Consider the following 16,802-nt stretch of genomic DNA (forward strand, 5'->3'; position numbering starts at 1 on the left):
GGTCATACCCCACACACGACTCGGTGAGATTACAGCTGCACTTTGCAGCCTCGTAGAATCTGGAGCAGGGCTCCCAAGCAGAGCTTGTCGGCGTTCCTCCTCTCCACCTGGACCTCACATGATGGTCCAAGGACTGCAACCTGACGGGCAAGCCCTGTGGCAGCCAGTCCTGCAGGTCACAATCACCACAGATTGCTCCCTGGAAGGCTGGGGGTTCTACGCTGGACAACTGTCCATGGAGTCTGGTCCTTTCAGGAGCAGGAGTCTCAATCAACTGGATGGAGCTGAAAGCAATCTGGCTAGCTCTCAAGACTTTCCTATCACTCATTGGGGCAAGGTCATCCTTGTCCAGACGGACAACTCCACCAGCATGTACTATTTCAACAAGCAGGGTGGCACCAGGTCCCCTCCGCTGTGCTGCGTAGAGGTAAATATATGGAATGTGTTCTGGAGACAATCTACCTGACTGCCATCCACCTCCCTGGGGAGTCCAACATGGAGGCGAACAGACTCCGCAGACTGGGAGCGGACAATTACGAATGGCAATTGAAGGATCAGGCCCTACTGGGGGTCTTCAGCTGTTAGGCAGAAACCTGTGCAGTTCCCTTTGGGAACACTGCAAAAGATTTAGGACTACAGGTGTTAGCAGTAAACCTACTTGGTAGCAGTCTGTACCACCCAGATTTACCTGGTAGCTGTGGCTGAGCAGTCAGACTTCCCTCAAGAAGAGTTAGGCAGTATGCAAAGTATACACAATAGGCACTCAGATACAACAATACAAGCAAACCCTGACCAGAGCTTTGGTATCAAAGTATATAATTATTTAAAAACACTCTTTGAAACACTCCAGCACTCTTATCGTAAAACACTCTAAACAGTTACTATTATAATATATACAACCCTTATTCCTTATTAGAGAAGTCTTAGTTAACACCACTTATTTTCATACAGAGGTGAGTGCTTAACTATACATGGCACTCCAAGTTCATGAAGGGAGGGGAAAAAGACAGACTATGGGAAGATACACCACTCTAAGCTTTAGGAACACTATTAGCAAGGCAGAAGAGCAAAAGTCACTTGTGAGCCAAAGTCCATAGGCTGGGCCCACTCTTAGAGAGAGCAGAGCACAAATGCGCCCAAGATCAGTGTTACACTAGGCTTAGAAAGTCTTGCAGAGAGTTTGAAAAGAGTTCGAAAAGAGTTTAGAGAGGCTCAGAAAAGTTTTGCCAGGGTGTCCCAGGTTCGAAAGCCGGGGGCTAAATCTACCCCGTTCAGTCGGTGGCAAGGGAAGCCGGGTGCGACACGGTACCTTAAGTGGGAAGGATCCTCCAGCGGTGGCAGTTGTTCCTGGCAGCGGGTGCAAGTCTTGTCGTCCAGGGGAAGCGAAGATCTCGACTTGGAGGAAAGATGAAGGTCGTTGCACTGCCAGGTAAGAAACCAGCTGCTGAGTTTTCCGGTTGAAGGTATTACCCTTTTAATTTGCGGTTGTGGTAAAACGTGGTATCCCGTTTGCTGGGTTGCTTGGCACAGGCAATGCGGCCGCGAGATACGTCGGGAAGGCAAAAAGACGGTGAAACTGGTTATCCCCACCAGTCAAAGGAAGAAGACTCTCCGGCGGGAGATCTCCTCTGTCGTTGGGAAAAGTGGTGAGACAGTCCGGCAGGGCTCCACCGGTGGTGTCGTCGTGGCAGGTCGGCTCAGCTTATCCTTCGTCGGATTCTTAGGTCCTGTGGCGACTTCTGAAGTTCCAATCCCCAAAGCCCTGCTTTTATGCAGAAAACCCCCATTCACTCAGCCTAGCTGTCACTCAAACATGCTAAGTGGTGAGCCGGCCGGCTCACCACTTGGGCCAATCAGGATGGAGGGCGACTTGAGTTGCCTAGGCAACTCAGTCCAGGGTGCCTAAATTCCCCTCCACCCCTCCTAAGTACCCCAGACAGAGTGGCACCACTTTGGAGGACTTCTGTGGAGAAGCCTGCCAAAAAGTGGAACAAAGGGCTCGACTTGGGTTGGAGTCGCAGAAGAGAACACAAACGCCATTTTAGAACCGAGTTTTCGCAAAAAACACCAACCGTAGAATTAATAATTAAATAAACCGGCGGTATGTTCGAGGCTATCGTAATTAAATAAAGATAGTAGCCTAGAACAATGGGAAAATCCCATAGAGAAATATTTGCAGTTGAATATAAAAAGTAGTATCCACTGCCACCAGCCAAAACTCGATCAGGGGGGACGGAGATGTGCCCGCTCGACTAACAGACCCTGGGGCAATTGAATTGCCCCAGCCAGTACGTCCACAATATGATGGTTTGTACTGTTTCTGTTCAGAATTTAAGACTAGTAAAGTCAATGGTGACTTTACCGACCCTGGGAGACAGTCAGTCCCAGGGTATGGAGTCTATACTGGGGGGTTACTATGACACCCCTGTGTTACTGCACTAAGCGTGCTGTGTAACACGCATCACAAAAACACATGAAGCCCTATGGAGTAAAAGACCCCATAGCCCATAAAACACATCTAGAATCAAAGACGCACTCAAATCATGTCAAGAGTGAGGGTAAAAGAGTCTCACTCTTGGCAGGAGAAATAAATAAACCCCAAAAATCCAGCAAAGCTGCTGGGGGACTCACTAGGTTAGGAATTTCAGCCTAAACAGAGAATTCTCCCTAACATCAGCCGATAGGCGCATCCTCAGGTTGATCTTTTTGCCTCCTGGCCCAACAGGAAGTGCCACCAATTTGCGTCCTCGCAGGGTCACGGCTCCTTGGGCGACGCATTTCATATACAATGGAACGGCATGACAGCGTATACATTCCCTCCTGCACGCCCGGTCCACAGGGTGATCTGCAAGATCACCTCTGCATCATGCTGATGGCTCTGTGGTGGCCGGCGAGACCATGGTTCTCTGAGCTCCTCAGTGCCTCGTACAGGCCACCCATTCACCTGCTGCTGGGCCCAGCTCACCTTCTCTCGCAACAGGATGCAGGGTCATCCACCCGGCTCCACAGAAATTAGCCCTCGCAGTGTTCCTAAGCAAGTCACACTGAAGCATCTGAGCCTGTCACAGGCGAACCTGGATATCATTCAGGGCGCTAGGAGCAAGACTGCTAGTAGCCAGTAAAAGGGTAAATGGACTAGGTTCTGTCACTGGGCGGACTCTAAGGAGATCGTCCCCCTTACTTGCCCATTGGAAGACACACTCGCCTTTGCACACCTTGCTCACTCAGGAGTGCACATTGACACATTATGCACCTACTTGGCAGCCGTAAGTGCCTACAGGAATTCGGAGTTAGTCTTCTCTTCCAACCTAGTGATCAAAGGACATCTGGCAGGCCTGACCGGGCTCTACCCGCCCATCCGAAACCATACCCCGTGTGGGATCTCAATTTAGTGTTGTGCGCCATGGCACACAAACCTTTTGAACCAATGGCGTCCGCGAACATCAGACTGGTCACCATTAAAACCGGTCTTTTGGTGGGTCTCCCCTCTGCTCGTAGAGTCAGCGAGATCCAGGCACTGGTTGCTTCAGAACCATATACTACCTTTCCCAAGGATAAAGTGGTCCTGAGAGCACACCCTGCGTTCCTTCCTAAAGTAGTCTCTGCTTTCCATGTAAATGAGATGGTGTTACCTATGTTTTTTTCTGATCTGAAGGATGATGTTAAAAGGGTCTTGCACTGTGTGGATGTCAAACACGCTCTGAAATTCTATCTGTACAGGACCAAGAGCTTCCGCAAGTCAGACGCTCTATTTGTCCCCTTTGGGTGGGGAGTCAAGGCCCGGGTATCGGGCCCCCAATGCCTCTATAGCAAAGTGGCTGGTTTCGGCCATCAAGGAGGCCTATGAAGGGCAGCGCAAACCACTTCCAGCTAACCTGCATGCCCACGCTTTCAGAGCAAAGGCCACGGCTGTCTCATGCCAGAGACCGGTGCCGTGGTAGGTCATCGGCAGGGCGGCCACCTGGGCCACCCCTTCATCTTTCTGCAAGGACTACTGTTTGGATGTTGGCTCCAAGTCAGATGCAGCTTTTTGGACAGGTGGTTCTAAGGATGGGCATTCAGTTGTAGTCACCCATGAAGTATGTAGGAAAGGGATGGGACATAGGAGTAATTAATAGTTACTCACTGTAGTGAGTAACATGCTCCTAGTCCATAGTCCCCTTTCCTCCATATGTCCCACCAACCCCACCCCCATAATACTGGTGTCATTAGGCAATGTTAATATTGTCGACGCGTCAATGGGGACCGAGTGGTGCCGGTGGCTGGAGTCAGGGGAGCGCATGCTCCCAGGGCTGCTCCTCTAAATTTAAAGGGGAAGAAAGTTTTTACTGGTGAAAAAGGTTCCGTCTCCTGTCCCTAGCAAGGGACGCCCCATGCAGTAAGGAGGAAAGTGGACTGTGGACTAGGAGTACATTAGTCACTACGTTGAGTAACTTATTAATTTCTTCAGCATTGGTATCTTACATGGATTCACATGCAAACACCCCCCATGGCTCTTCTTGTTCCTACGGCCACTTTGCATGCACTACCAAATCTGAAGATGGCCTCCTGTGGTGGCGATAAGTTGGATGAAGGTCATTGGTTGTGGCAGTATGACCCAAAGTGACAGCAATAGGCTATAGAAACGATGAGTAGTTTTACCTTTAAAGCAAAACTGCTTTCATATTACTGAGGACTCACAGCCTGACTGGGAATATACATGAGCATGTAAATACATGTAAGAGTCCAATGCTGCAGAACAGGAGTTACAGGTAATTAACTTATTCCATATGTAAATCTCTCTCCTGGGAAAATGTGTTTGTATGGTTCAGAGCAAGGAGCTGGGACTGTCTAGTCTCATTCCACAAACTCTGGTGCCTGAAATTCTGTCATGGGCCAATCTGATGACCAGTGATTGTCCATGATTGGACAACCCCTGTTGGTTTGAATGTTTCAGAACCTTACCAATGGTGGGGATTGAGCTTGCTCAGAGCCTAAATATCAGCTAAAAGGCCACCTGCAGCTGTTAGTCATAACGGATTTGGAAACTGTGGTATGTAAACTCTGTGCGGGGGAGAAGGTCTGTTGCGGTTTGTGCCCCCAGGCTGCATAGGGTATCTATGGCATAAAGTCCTGACCCTAACTCACTCTGACCTATTGTATTGGAACTTTGGTAAAGGATCCTTTCCTAGACCTATTCATGTTTGTTAGATAAAAGTGAAAGTAAAGTTTGAGTACTCCACTCATTCCTACTTTTTTAAGTAAAATGTGTTTCTTTTTAACAATCTATATGCACCAATTTCTCATTGTTCACCTGGTAAGCAAACCAGACTCATACATTGCACTGAGTCCCTGACTCAATTTCCCATAGTTCCATGTTGGGCAAGATCTATCTAAGAATGTATATAACTTTGGACTAGATTCCTGTTCTCATCAATATATTTCGACCAGTGTCCTGTTACTCAGCAGTCTTACTGCTCTATTTGTTATCTAAAATGTTCCTGTGTTGCATATTTTTTCTTAAATGCCTCCAATGTTAAAGGATTCCCATCCCTTTATAGGTCTGCTAGGACTATGCTCCCATTATTTTCCAACCCATCTAAACCCGTATTAATTCCTTGCGAGAACCCCAAGTTAAAAACAGTTAGCTAGCAGAGTGCTGGAGTAACTTAATACCACCCCTTCTCACTGCATCTTTCTGTATAACTTTAGCTGAAGATGTTCTCCTTTTGGAATTGGTGATGTTTGGGCACAAGGCCCCTTAACCATCTTAGGGTTGGACTTTGTAAAATAGAGGGAAGCTATATTTGAGTTGCTTCTAAGACTTCTGCCTATTTTCTTGCATCCGACTACTCAACGGTTTTGCACTGGTAATTGATCTGCAACTTCTAATTGTGAACGTGTGTATATATGTCACACGGTTTTCATGTGACAATACTTTACTTATTTTTCTATGCCTTATGTGTAAACTAATGGCCTAATGATTGTCTTTTGATATCCTTACTGTTTACCTTGAATTACTGGTGGTGCTCTGTGCAGACGTGTAACCCTCGACCACTCTCCTTTCCAGAGATCAATCCTTGAACGCTCCGCGAACTAACTTTTATTAGATTTGGTTAACTTCCTTCCCCGTTCACCAAAATTGAGTGGCGTCCCAAAATGCTCCCACCAAGGTCGATTTTGGAAATCCATCACCACACACAATTTTATGAAAAGGAGACTATGGCAATTCAATAGGAGTTGCAGCATGTTTGGCAGTCTGACTGGAGTGATGGAGATGGGCAAGGATAAACTGGTATGGAGAGTTGTCGGAGACAACAGAGCCTGTCTTTAAATGTTGAAGAGCAAGCACTAGAAGCTATTGATATTGGAGTCTGAGTGTAAGAAGCAGTGGGGAATTGAAAGGGTCCCGAACACAGGGGAGTATTAAATGTGAGCACATTTGGCAAGGTCTATGGGCACACATTTGTGAGTGGGGAAATGTGCAAAGGATGCACAGAGTAATGAAATTGGGCATACATAACATAGCACAGGAAGAGGGATATATACAAGGGTTGCACTGGTTAAGAGGTTTGAGCTGGTGGGCGGAGGGGGTTTGCGCTGTAATGCAAAAATATGAAACTGGAGTTGGTCGCATTTGACTAGGTGGTGCAAATGGTTACGGGATCCTTTAAGTAAATGTGCTTACTCTGTTGCTGTGAAGTGCTTCACTAAAAGTGTAAAAATACTAATGTAATGTTAAATGTTTTTAAAATAACCTTTTGGGGTGGCGGGTTCAAATGCTTAATTTATGAATTTGTAAGCCTAGAGTTAGCTTAGTTGGTCATTTTCTGTAGACGGGTGGGTACACAATTTGACTGGTGTGCAGTTGGAAATGTTTGTTTTAAAAAACACTGTCAAATTTCGGTTTCAAAGGAATTTGGATGTCCAATGAATGACCTAAATTGTTAACGAGACAAACTGATGCAATCTGTTTGTTTTTAGGTTGACGAATTAAAAAACGTACCTGGACAAAGTGAAAAAGTAATCACTGAATCTACGAACAAAAAACAAGCTTTAGAGCAGCAGAAAGAAACTGAGGAAGAGAAGTTAAAAAAAGTTATGGAAAGTCTTAAAAAAGAAACACAAGGACTTCAAGAGGAGAAAGAGGTGCGTTTAATTCGTTTTCTGAAAGTTGATAGACTTCAGTAGAAACTATACCAAGTTACTATTTCTGATTAGTCTAGTCCCTCTTCTTCCATATTCTAGAAATATGCAGACCCTCTTTACCAAAAACTGAGAATTTTGTGGAATTCTTTGAAAAAGCAGTGTGAAAGGAAACGCACCAACCTCCTGAATTCTGTCCCCCTTCTCTGCTAGATCAGTGTGATGCTGGAAATGCTGTTTAAGTACAGGGCCTGCTTGTCCCTATCCAGCCACTTCTGTGTATTGTGTGTTTTATGTGTTCAGTGTTGACCCCTGGCAGTGCAGCTCTTCGTTCTTTACCTTTGGGGAACAGTACCCATGGGATTCCCTTAGGGCACCCTTGTACCCCTAGTATGTTTTTGGGCATGGGCTAGTGGCAGCTACATGCTGATTTGACAGTGGCTCAAGGTATTCTCCATTTTTGGAATACCCGGGCCATGCCATAGAAATCGATGGATTAGTACACAAAGGCAATATGGCTATTGGTGGCCTCTTGGCTTCCTTTGCCCTTACCTCCTTGTTTCCCGAGGTCCTGAGATGTCATGGCTCTGTTCCCTTCCCCAGAATGGTTTTTCGGTGCAAGGACCATGTATGGCTTTGGAGTTGACTCCTGCCAGACTAAGTGGAGCCTCCCCAGGGGCTGCTTGTTGTGGGTACACCCTTTGAGCGGAGCCTACCTGACTGGAGTGCGTGGTCAATATGCATTTTGTGTTGTGGGTGTCTGGTTTTTGTTGTGACACAATTCCTGAGCCAGCCTTGACTGAAACTGGAATTAATGCAATTTATTGCACTGAAAGGCTTGGGAGTAGCGACCAATCCACATCCTGTGTTGCGGGTTTCTGGTTAATAGCCTTTGAGCCTGATTGTGTGCTGCCTGCATGCATGCACTTGCAGAGAGGATCTTGGATAGGTGACCTCTTGCCGTAGCTACGAGGGAACATTGTGCAACTTCTGCAAGTCACCCAGAGTGTCCTGGAAGCCAGTCCAGTGTGCGTTCTGTCCGGAGAAGGGATCTACGTTGGTCCAAAAGAGTGCCAGGACATCGTTAATCCAAGAAGTTCATCTGTGTCACCCAGGGCCTGGAGAATTGTTTGACTGCTGAAACTCAGGTTGCTGAGTATCGCCCAGAAGTGAAGGTTTGTTTATTAATTTGTAATGTGCACCGGACCCTCGGGTAACTGGGGGCCACAGCATACAAGGTTACTTCAAGCTTAGTTACAAATTGAGGAAAGATACATACATACATGCAAGCAATACATATTCAGCGAGTCTAGCTAATGAATATACATATGTACATACATGGGGATGGATACAAGAGGGAACAGTGGTTTAGATAATAGCTGGTGCAATGTGCATTTGTAAATCAAGGCGGTCGTTGGAATGTAGCCATGTGAGAATGTTACGTCTGAATCTTTATTAGGATTGATCTTTTCTAAGGTCAAGTGGGAGTGGCCGCCTTAACGGGGAAGCTACTTCCACCTCTTTTTTTTATTTGGTTCACATCTAGATATTTGAAGACACTGGGAATTGGCAGTTCTGGTGGGGCGGGTCGTTCTTCTTCTGACTATTCTTTCAGCAAGGTAAGGTGGTTCTGCATTAGTAAGGCACTTGAAGGTTAGTGAAGCTGTTTTGAGTGAAATTCTATCTCTGATTTTTAGCCAGTGATGTTTTTTTCTCATTGGATACATGTTCTCTGGTGGGTAGGTTCAAGCCGTTCTCAAGGCGTTATTTTGCAATATCTGAATTTTGTCAGTAATGTATTTATTTGCTCATAAGTACAGGGCATTACAATAATCTAATCTGGAGAGTATAAGGGCATTGGCGAGGATAATGCAGGGATATTGACATCTCTCCCACAGACAGGCTCTGTGGACTGGTATTGCGGAAGCAAAAATAGTGGCGCAAGACCTATTGCTATCGTCGGTGGCTCACCTCCACACATGCCCTTAATTTTCAGTCCTGGTTCATGAGGATTGTGGATACTCTGTGGTTTCCCAGGGATACCGCCTTCTGATACCACAAGTCCTCCCTGCCCCATCACCAACTCCCGCAGATTGGGGTGCCGTCTAGCCTGGCAGAGATACTCTAGTGAGCGAGGCAGTAGAGAAAGCCTGCCCCACACAAAGAGGCTTGCAATTTTACTCTTGCATCTTGCTATACAGACGAACCACCAGGAAGGCCTGCAAATGGTCCTAGATCTGTCATCCTTAAACCTTTACCTACCCCTACACCATCATTGATCGCAGAGTCCCTGTGTGGGGGAGACTGGACTTGCTCCCTGGATCTGAAGGATGCAGACCTACACGTCCCAATTTGGCAGGACCACTGTTCCTTCCTATAGTTTCGGGTCATGAGTTTCCACTTCCAATATCTACCATTCGGTTGGCGTTCAGCTCTGAGCACGTTTATGAGACTAATGAATGCAGTGGCGGCCCTGCTCAGGTCGGCGGGCTATCATGTATACCCATACCTTGACAACTGATTGGTTTTAGTGGATTCAAGCAAATCAGATCAGTGCACACCTAGCGCCAAAGTCCCTGTTTTTTCCGGCAAGATAACTGGTCGCCCTATAGCGGAGCTCTTACATAAGAGACATTGTTTATCTTAGACCGACTTTGTAAGTTTCTACGTCTGAATTTCAGCACCTAAGATCCAGCGGCTGAAGCATTCATGTGGCCGGGCCCTTTGGGCGGCCCTACACAGTAGCGAGCGTGGGGCTGGGGTGGCAATATCTTTGGTTGTCTTTCCCCTTTCCCCCTCTTTGCCCTCTAGGTCTGGTCATCTTTGTTTATACCTTTCGCTATGGAAAGGACTTCACTTCTTTTCTGCCCTAAGTGTAGGGTCAGATACCCGTGGAAAGACTAGCACAGCACGTGTAATTGTCTCCTCTTAGATCATGATGAGAAGTTGTGTGTGGATTGTAAGCTCCTTCGGCCCAAGACCCTTAAGGAGCGCCGTGTAAAGCGGTGGGCCACGTACAGTATGTCGCGGGTTGTTGGGGAGAATTCTCATCTGTGGCTAATTTCCCTCACCTAGTGAGTCTCCCAGCAGCTTTGCTGGACTTCTGGAGTTTATTTTTTTCCACTTACAGCTTCCCCCCCCTTTTTACCTGTGTTTTGCTATGTGTTTCTACCTGTTTTTGTGATTGTGGACTCTGAAGTACACCACTTCAGTAGCCCTCTTCTTTTTGTGCGTCGCACAGCACCTTCAGTGCTGTGGCACAGGGTTATCTCAGACTTCCCTCGACTCCATTTCTGAGGCGACTACCATCCCCCAGAAAAGGGTAAAGTTACCATTAACTTTACTTGGTCAATCTACCACAGATCCAGTACACCCCATCTAACTGAAGAGAAGCGGAGAGAACGACGGCTGCTGCAACTACCCCGTCCCGGTGAAGCCCTGCTGCAGTCCTGAGCTATCTTCCCTCAACGACTCGGAGAAGATCCAGTCCGGAGTCGTCTTCCCTTGAGCTTGGTGGGGATAACCAGCTCATCTTCCACAGCCAGAGGATACTCTTCCTTGGTCGAAATCGCTGCACGCTGTTGTAGTGGTCCGGATAGCCACCCGAAGAGCCTCCTGTTTTTAAGGAGCGCATCTTTAATTCCTCGTTGCTGCTGCTGGCTTTGTGCCTGTGTGGTGCAGACCCCCCCTTCAGACGTCCTCCTTCACAACGAAGCTCCAGGAATCGTGGGTCTGCCGGAAACCAACAGTAACAACTGCCAGGGCACCAGCTGCACCTTTGGAACAAGGTACTTAAGGAAACTGGGTGAATCCCTTTTCATTTCCAAGGCTTGCCCTTGTCTTCCCTCCTTATAACTTTTGCTTCTGAACATTGACAATATCAAAGTACTTTTGGCTACTATGTGATCTTCGGCAGCAGTCCCCGATGTCTTTCGACCCTGGCTCCGGCCCTTTGACTTGTGAACCCCTGTCTGTTACTTGATTCTGCCTGCCTAACCAAAAAATTGCCTGGGATTTTTGCCTCCAACTCCCTCTGGGTATCTCAGGTGCTTAGTGTGTTTTTGCCCCAGTAGCATTTCATGTCAGATACGCGTTTATTTAGTAGACCGAACTGTCAAAAAGTGATCGCAATTGTATTTGCGGTAACGTGTTTTGTTTGTAACACCGGTTCTTTCAACACAGGGTACTTACTTTGAGACTTACTGTACAAAGTGAATTGGTTAGTTGTAGTATATTTAACATGTGGTTTTTGAATTAATAGAAGTGTTGTGTTTATAACAAATGGTTTAAAAATAAATGTACTTATATTTTTTATCTGAAACCTTGAGTCAGTGTTTGCTCGAGTCACAGTAATTGTTGTCCCTTTGTTTAATCTCTGCTACTGCTCATATACTCTTGAGATAAGCCTGGCTGCTCCGCCACTGCTACCACTCTGACATAGTAGTACGGGCTTGTACCAAAGGTAAAACTTGAATTGCCACGTGTAGTCTTAATTGTGTGTAGTGGTCCGTAAGGGCACTGCACAGGATTCTGCCTAACACGGGCTGAACCCTCTTCCCCCACACCTGCTGAAAGTGACGGGGGCACCTCTGATGACCAAACATCCTTATCAGATCTTATAGATCTTGAAGCAGACACTTATAGGTCTACCTTGCCTGTCTCTGACCCCTTAAGGCCTGACGCAAGTTTCGCTTCAGGGACAACACCCGGCGACAGGGGTGTACAAAAACCACAACATACTAAGCACACAACCCCACCACCGATTTTGACAGTTGCGTCAAAAAAGGTGACGGCGCCAACAGGGCCATCAAAATTCAGTGGTTTCCTCTGATCGGGTAGATCAGCAGCCTTCCACGCATCCGCAGAAGCGTCTTGCGACTGTGAACTCCAAAAACAAGGGCGCTACCCCTAAATCGGGTTTACACGTCGAAGTGCGGTCATTTGACGCTCCGACGGTCCCTAAAGGCCCGGTAGGCCCAAAACCACCTACTAGGCCCCAAGGCAAAAAATCTACCGCTAGGCCCCCTAACGTCACGGTAGGCGATAAATCTACCGTTAGGCCTTCGAAACTGTTAACTCACGCCGATTCGGCAGAGATCAAAGACAGTATTGCGAGAATTACTTCGGCAGTTGGGCTGGTACCTACATCGTCGAAATGAATGGGGCAGGCTGCGGACAAGTCTAAAGGCAGGCCATGGTGCCCCGATTCTCGCGAAACTTAAGATAACAGTCCGGAGCCTCGGTCCAACACTCTGGGAGACAAATTTACATTTTTCCACCTTTATGCCCTTCTGGTTCCTCTAAGTGGACAAGGGAGAACTTTGAAGGGTGCATGGTAGTTTTGAAAGGATTGGCTCGCTTTCTGAGCAGCCTTCCCCCTAACATCTCGTGAAGACCCTCCTTTAAGATCAGCTTCAAGTTTACCAGAAAATCTTGACTCTTAGCCCTCGGCTTCTGTCCACCATGAACATGTGGTCCAGATGGACACTTACTAGGACATCTACAGCACAGAAGACCCTTCTTTCCTGCAGCAGCTCAGACCTGGGCAGTGAACCCAAGAGTTGAAAAACTATTTCGGCCAGCTCCCTCTGACCCTCAATATATTAGAGGCACGCAACCCTGACTCCTTGGTAGTCGATACCACCCGGATTCTGGCAGGGTTACCCCTTGCTATGGGGGAAGCACCTCCAGATAAGGAATCCAAGAGGTTTTACGCCCTATGTCTAAAGTCCTTCACGCTGGCCCCAAGGGCCTTAAAACTCAATTAGAAACATACATGGAGTCAGTCCTGGCGCCATTGGCACGAGGCTCATTATCCAGAATAAAGCAATGGGACCTTTATCCAACAGAGGCCTATTACACAGCTCCGTTCTTTAGAACCAAGCCATGCGGTCTAGTGTTTTGGGTGTGGCTGGGCCTGGAACTACTTGGCCTGGGACTACTTTACCTGGGCTATTTAAACCACACCCAAACAGAGAACACGCTTAGTTATTCTGCACTCCTGCAGCATAACGCTGTGTCCAGCTCCTGCTCATCTGCATCTCCAGCGGCCCGATCCTGAAGCCCTTGATCCGGATTCCATTATTAACCTGGAAGAACAAGAACAGCATTGGCATGCAACAACACTTTCCTGTCAAGTAACCGGCCTTGAATCCATCCTGTGCTTCGCTTACCTCGCCCATCTCCGGAGTTTTCGGCAACCTGCAAAGGTAAAGAAACAAGGACAGCATTAATAACAATTCTTACCTGGGCAAGCACAGAGTCCTGGCAGCACCTTGCGCTTCTCTTACCTCGCCTATTTCCGGGTTTCACCGCAACCTGCAAGGGAGAAGGAACAAGGTCAGCATTAACAAACCACTTACTTGGGCAAGCAGCGCTTCGATCGCTCATCTCTCTGGAACATCGCTGCAACCTGTACAAAGAGAAGACAACACAGGTTAGCAATTAACACCAATAAACAGCGCATCGCTCCCGGCATCAATAACTCACTGGTCTTCGCTATTGGCGCAGTATCTCCGAGATCGCAACCATCCCTGTGAAAACAAAGACATTGTTAGTGAACAGAGTAGTGGAGCAAGACGCCGAGAAGACAGAAAACGGAGGGAAAGAAAGACAGAATAAAGACAGAAAAGACATTGTAACTCACCTGCAAGACAGTCGGAGCCACAGCCGGTCTGGACCCGACATAAGGGCACACGGACCAGTGAAGCAACTAGGTCCACCGAACGCCGCACCAACCACGCGCCCCTGCACAGACGCAGGACGGAGAGTTCAACGCAAAAAACCTAAGGTGCTACCCAACGTCTGGCACATAACAAGCAGAGAGGGGTTCGGGATGGTGCTTAGACCTCCATCCAGTATCGTGAGGCGCCCCCGTGGATACCAGGTGAGCGTAACAGTAAGCATGTTACCTCGACAGCTGCATACACCACACGCATAGCAAATAACACCACACTGCTGGCCAGTAATGCAGACGCGCAATGGAACCTTATACAAGGTCATCTCCAAGAGGTTCCCGAACCCGCTAGGTCCAGGCTTCTCACCATCGTGGCCGAGGGCAGGCAGTTAAATCGGAATATTATCAAGAACACTCTAGACACTGCTGAGACAGCAGGCAGGTCTCTGGCCCAGGGCGCACTACTCAAGCGGCATGCTTGGCTTCGCAATTCGGTGTTCAAGCCTGAAACACAGGCCGCTCTTATCTACAAACCCATAGAAGAGGCCAATCTCTACAGGAAAGCGTCAACGATGCCCTGGAAACGGCCAATAAAAGAGCATTAGATTCTTGCAACAAATTAACATCTTTCCTCACGGCATGGGAGGGGAAAACCTCAGACCAGTTGGTTATAAAGACGGTTGCCCACGGGTACTGTGTGGAATTGGCCCGACCACCACATTTCAGACCGCCACGCCCACAGTGCCTCTCACCGGACCATCTGCAGATCCTGAATCAAGAGGTGGAAGCGTTGCTGGGAAAGGACGCCATAGAAGCCGTCCCTATTCTTCAGGTAAACAGGGGTATTTATACAGAGCACTTCCTTGTACCCATTAAGGACCTCACCATGCGCCCTGTTCTAGACCTGCGCCCAGCGAACAAGTTTATAGAACCTCAAAAGTTTTGTATGGTAACGCTACAGGAGGTGATCCCAAGGTTGATACGGGGGAGGGGGGGGGGGGAGAACCACATGGCAACATTGTACACGAAAGATGCATACTTTCATATTTCAGCGTTGCTAGCGCACAGGAAATATTGAAGGTCCATGATAGGCAGGCATTACCAATTCAAAGTGCTCCCTTTCGGCATCGCCTCGGCACCAAGGGTGTTTACAAAGGCCCTGGCAGTAGCATTAGAACATCTATGCAGACTCTCCGTCCTTGTTTACCCTTACCTCGACGACTGGCTCATAACAGGGGACTCTTACGTCACATGCTTTTGGAACTCCCAGAAGACCGTAGATATTTTGTTCAGTCTAGGAATCTCCAGCGAGAAAAAAATCCAGTCCCCAGTCAAGTGAAACAATTTCTGGGGGCTCCAATCCGGATGAAGGACGGCCTAGTCTTCTACTCCGAGAAGGTTCAGAACATGCTTTTTCAGATCCTTCAATATGTAGCCAGTCGGGAGGTGACGGTGCGCGAAATAATGCGCTTGCTAGGTATGATGACCTCATGTGTATATACTTGGTTCCCAGCGTGCGACTGTGCATGCGTCCCATGCAAGAGTAGTTCAACAGCTATTGGTGTCATGCCAATGGACAATGGGAAGATCTGGTAGTTGTCTCGCCAGCCCTCGTTCTCTCTGCAGTGGTGGTTGAGGAAAAAACCTCTTGAAGGGGAAAACCTTCACCACCACTGCAGTGGAAGCCACTCTCACGACACTCATCCCTCAAGGGGTGGGGAGCTCACCTGCTTCAGCAGACAGCGCATGGAGTGTGGACCCCACAAGTTGCATCCAACCATATAAATCTACTGGAGTGATTAGGTGTTCAAGGCATTGAAAGCCTTTCAAACGCAACTATAAGGGAAGACTGTGCTGGTGCTGACAGACAGCACCACAGCCATGTATTAACTGAACATACAAGGGCACACTCTCCAGGGCTATCCAAGCTGTCACAAACATTTGGATGTGTGCTTTTAAACACAAGATGTTTCTGTTGTCCAACACGTTCCAGGGGAACTCCATCTTATAGCAGACGTGCTCAGCAGAGATTTCCCACTGCCCCTAGAATACGAATGGCGTCTGCACAAAGCCATTGTGTCCAACGTCTTCGCAGAATGGGGCTTCCCAGAGATCGACCTGTTTGCTACTCAGAACGCCCAATGCCAGACTACACCTCCAGGTACCCCCAGAACTACTCCAAGGGGAACGGTCTCTGGATAACATGGTCAGGGAAATGTCTGTTCCCCCCCCGCCCCCTGCCCCTCCTGACTCCCCTACTCAACAAGATGCACCAGGAACCAGTCACCATGATATTGGTAGCCCCCAACTACCCTGCCCGTACAACATGTCGTCTCAGGACAGGGGGGAGACCCGACACCCATGCCCACAAAATCTGAACTTAGCAACCTGGCTCCTGCGGTCATAGAATTAGGACACCTTCAGCTCCCTCAGAGATGCATGGACATTCTCAGGGAAGCTAGGAAACCTAACACCCGCTATTGCTATTCCAGCAAATGGAAACGGTTTGTCATCTGGTGTAATACCAAGGGCGTCCATCCCATCGATTGCTCACCCTCACACATTGTGCTGTACCTAACCCTTTTGTTACTCTGGTTTAGTCTTCAATTCCCTAAAAGTTCATCTTGCTGCTCTGTGTACACCACGTCACAACAGTGTCGTGGTGGAAAATACTGGTGATTAAATCCTTTATGGAAGGGGTTAAGATGATTCATCACCCATTTCTCATCAGCTCCTGGATGGAATCTAAATGTGGTTTTAAACACTGAAGGTTCTCCCTTTGAGCCAATGCATAAAGCAAGTCTAAAAGACCTTACTTACAAGATTGCCTTCCTAGTGACTATCACTTCTATTAGATGGGCTAGCGAACTACGGGCCTTCCTATTCTAGACCCTGTAGTTCTGTGCACTCATCCCAGATTTGCGCCTAAATTCATCTCGAAGTTCCATGTGAACCATTCCATCAAACTACCTACACTTTTCCAGAATCCCAGTAGCATGGC

The 16,802-nt window shown here is 47.8% G+C and overlaps 1 protein-coding gene across 1 annotated transcript in view; it reads left to right on the forward strand.

Moving 5' to 3' along the window:
* SMC4 (structural maintenance of chromosomes 4) overlaps positions 1–16,802 on the forward strand; it is a 1,048,897-nt gene that overhangs the window by 320,266 nt on the left and 711,829 nt on the right. The window contains exon 10 of the mRNA XM_069618465.1: positions 6,964–7,128. Within this exon, the coding sequence (XP_069474566.1) occupies positions 6,964–7,128 (165 nt within the window). The remainder of the gene's footprint in view (positions 1–6,963; positions 7,129–16,802) is intronic.

The sequence above is a fragment of the Ambystoma mexicanum genome, chromosome 10 (genome assembly GCF_040938575.1).
Source record: "Ambystoma mexicanum isolate Mex_15411 chromosome 10, UKY_AmexF1_1, whole genome shotgun sequence".
NCBI classification, from domain to species: Eukaryota; Metazoa; Chordata; class Amphibia; order Caudata; family Ambystomatidae; genus Ambystoma; species Ambystoma mexicanum.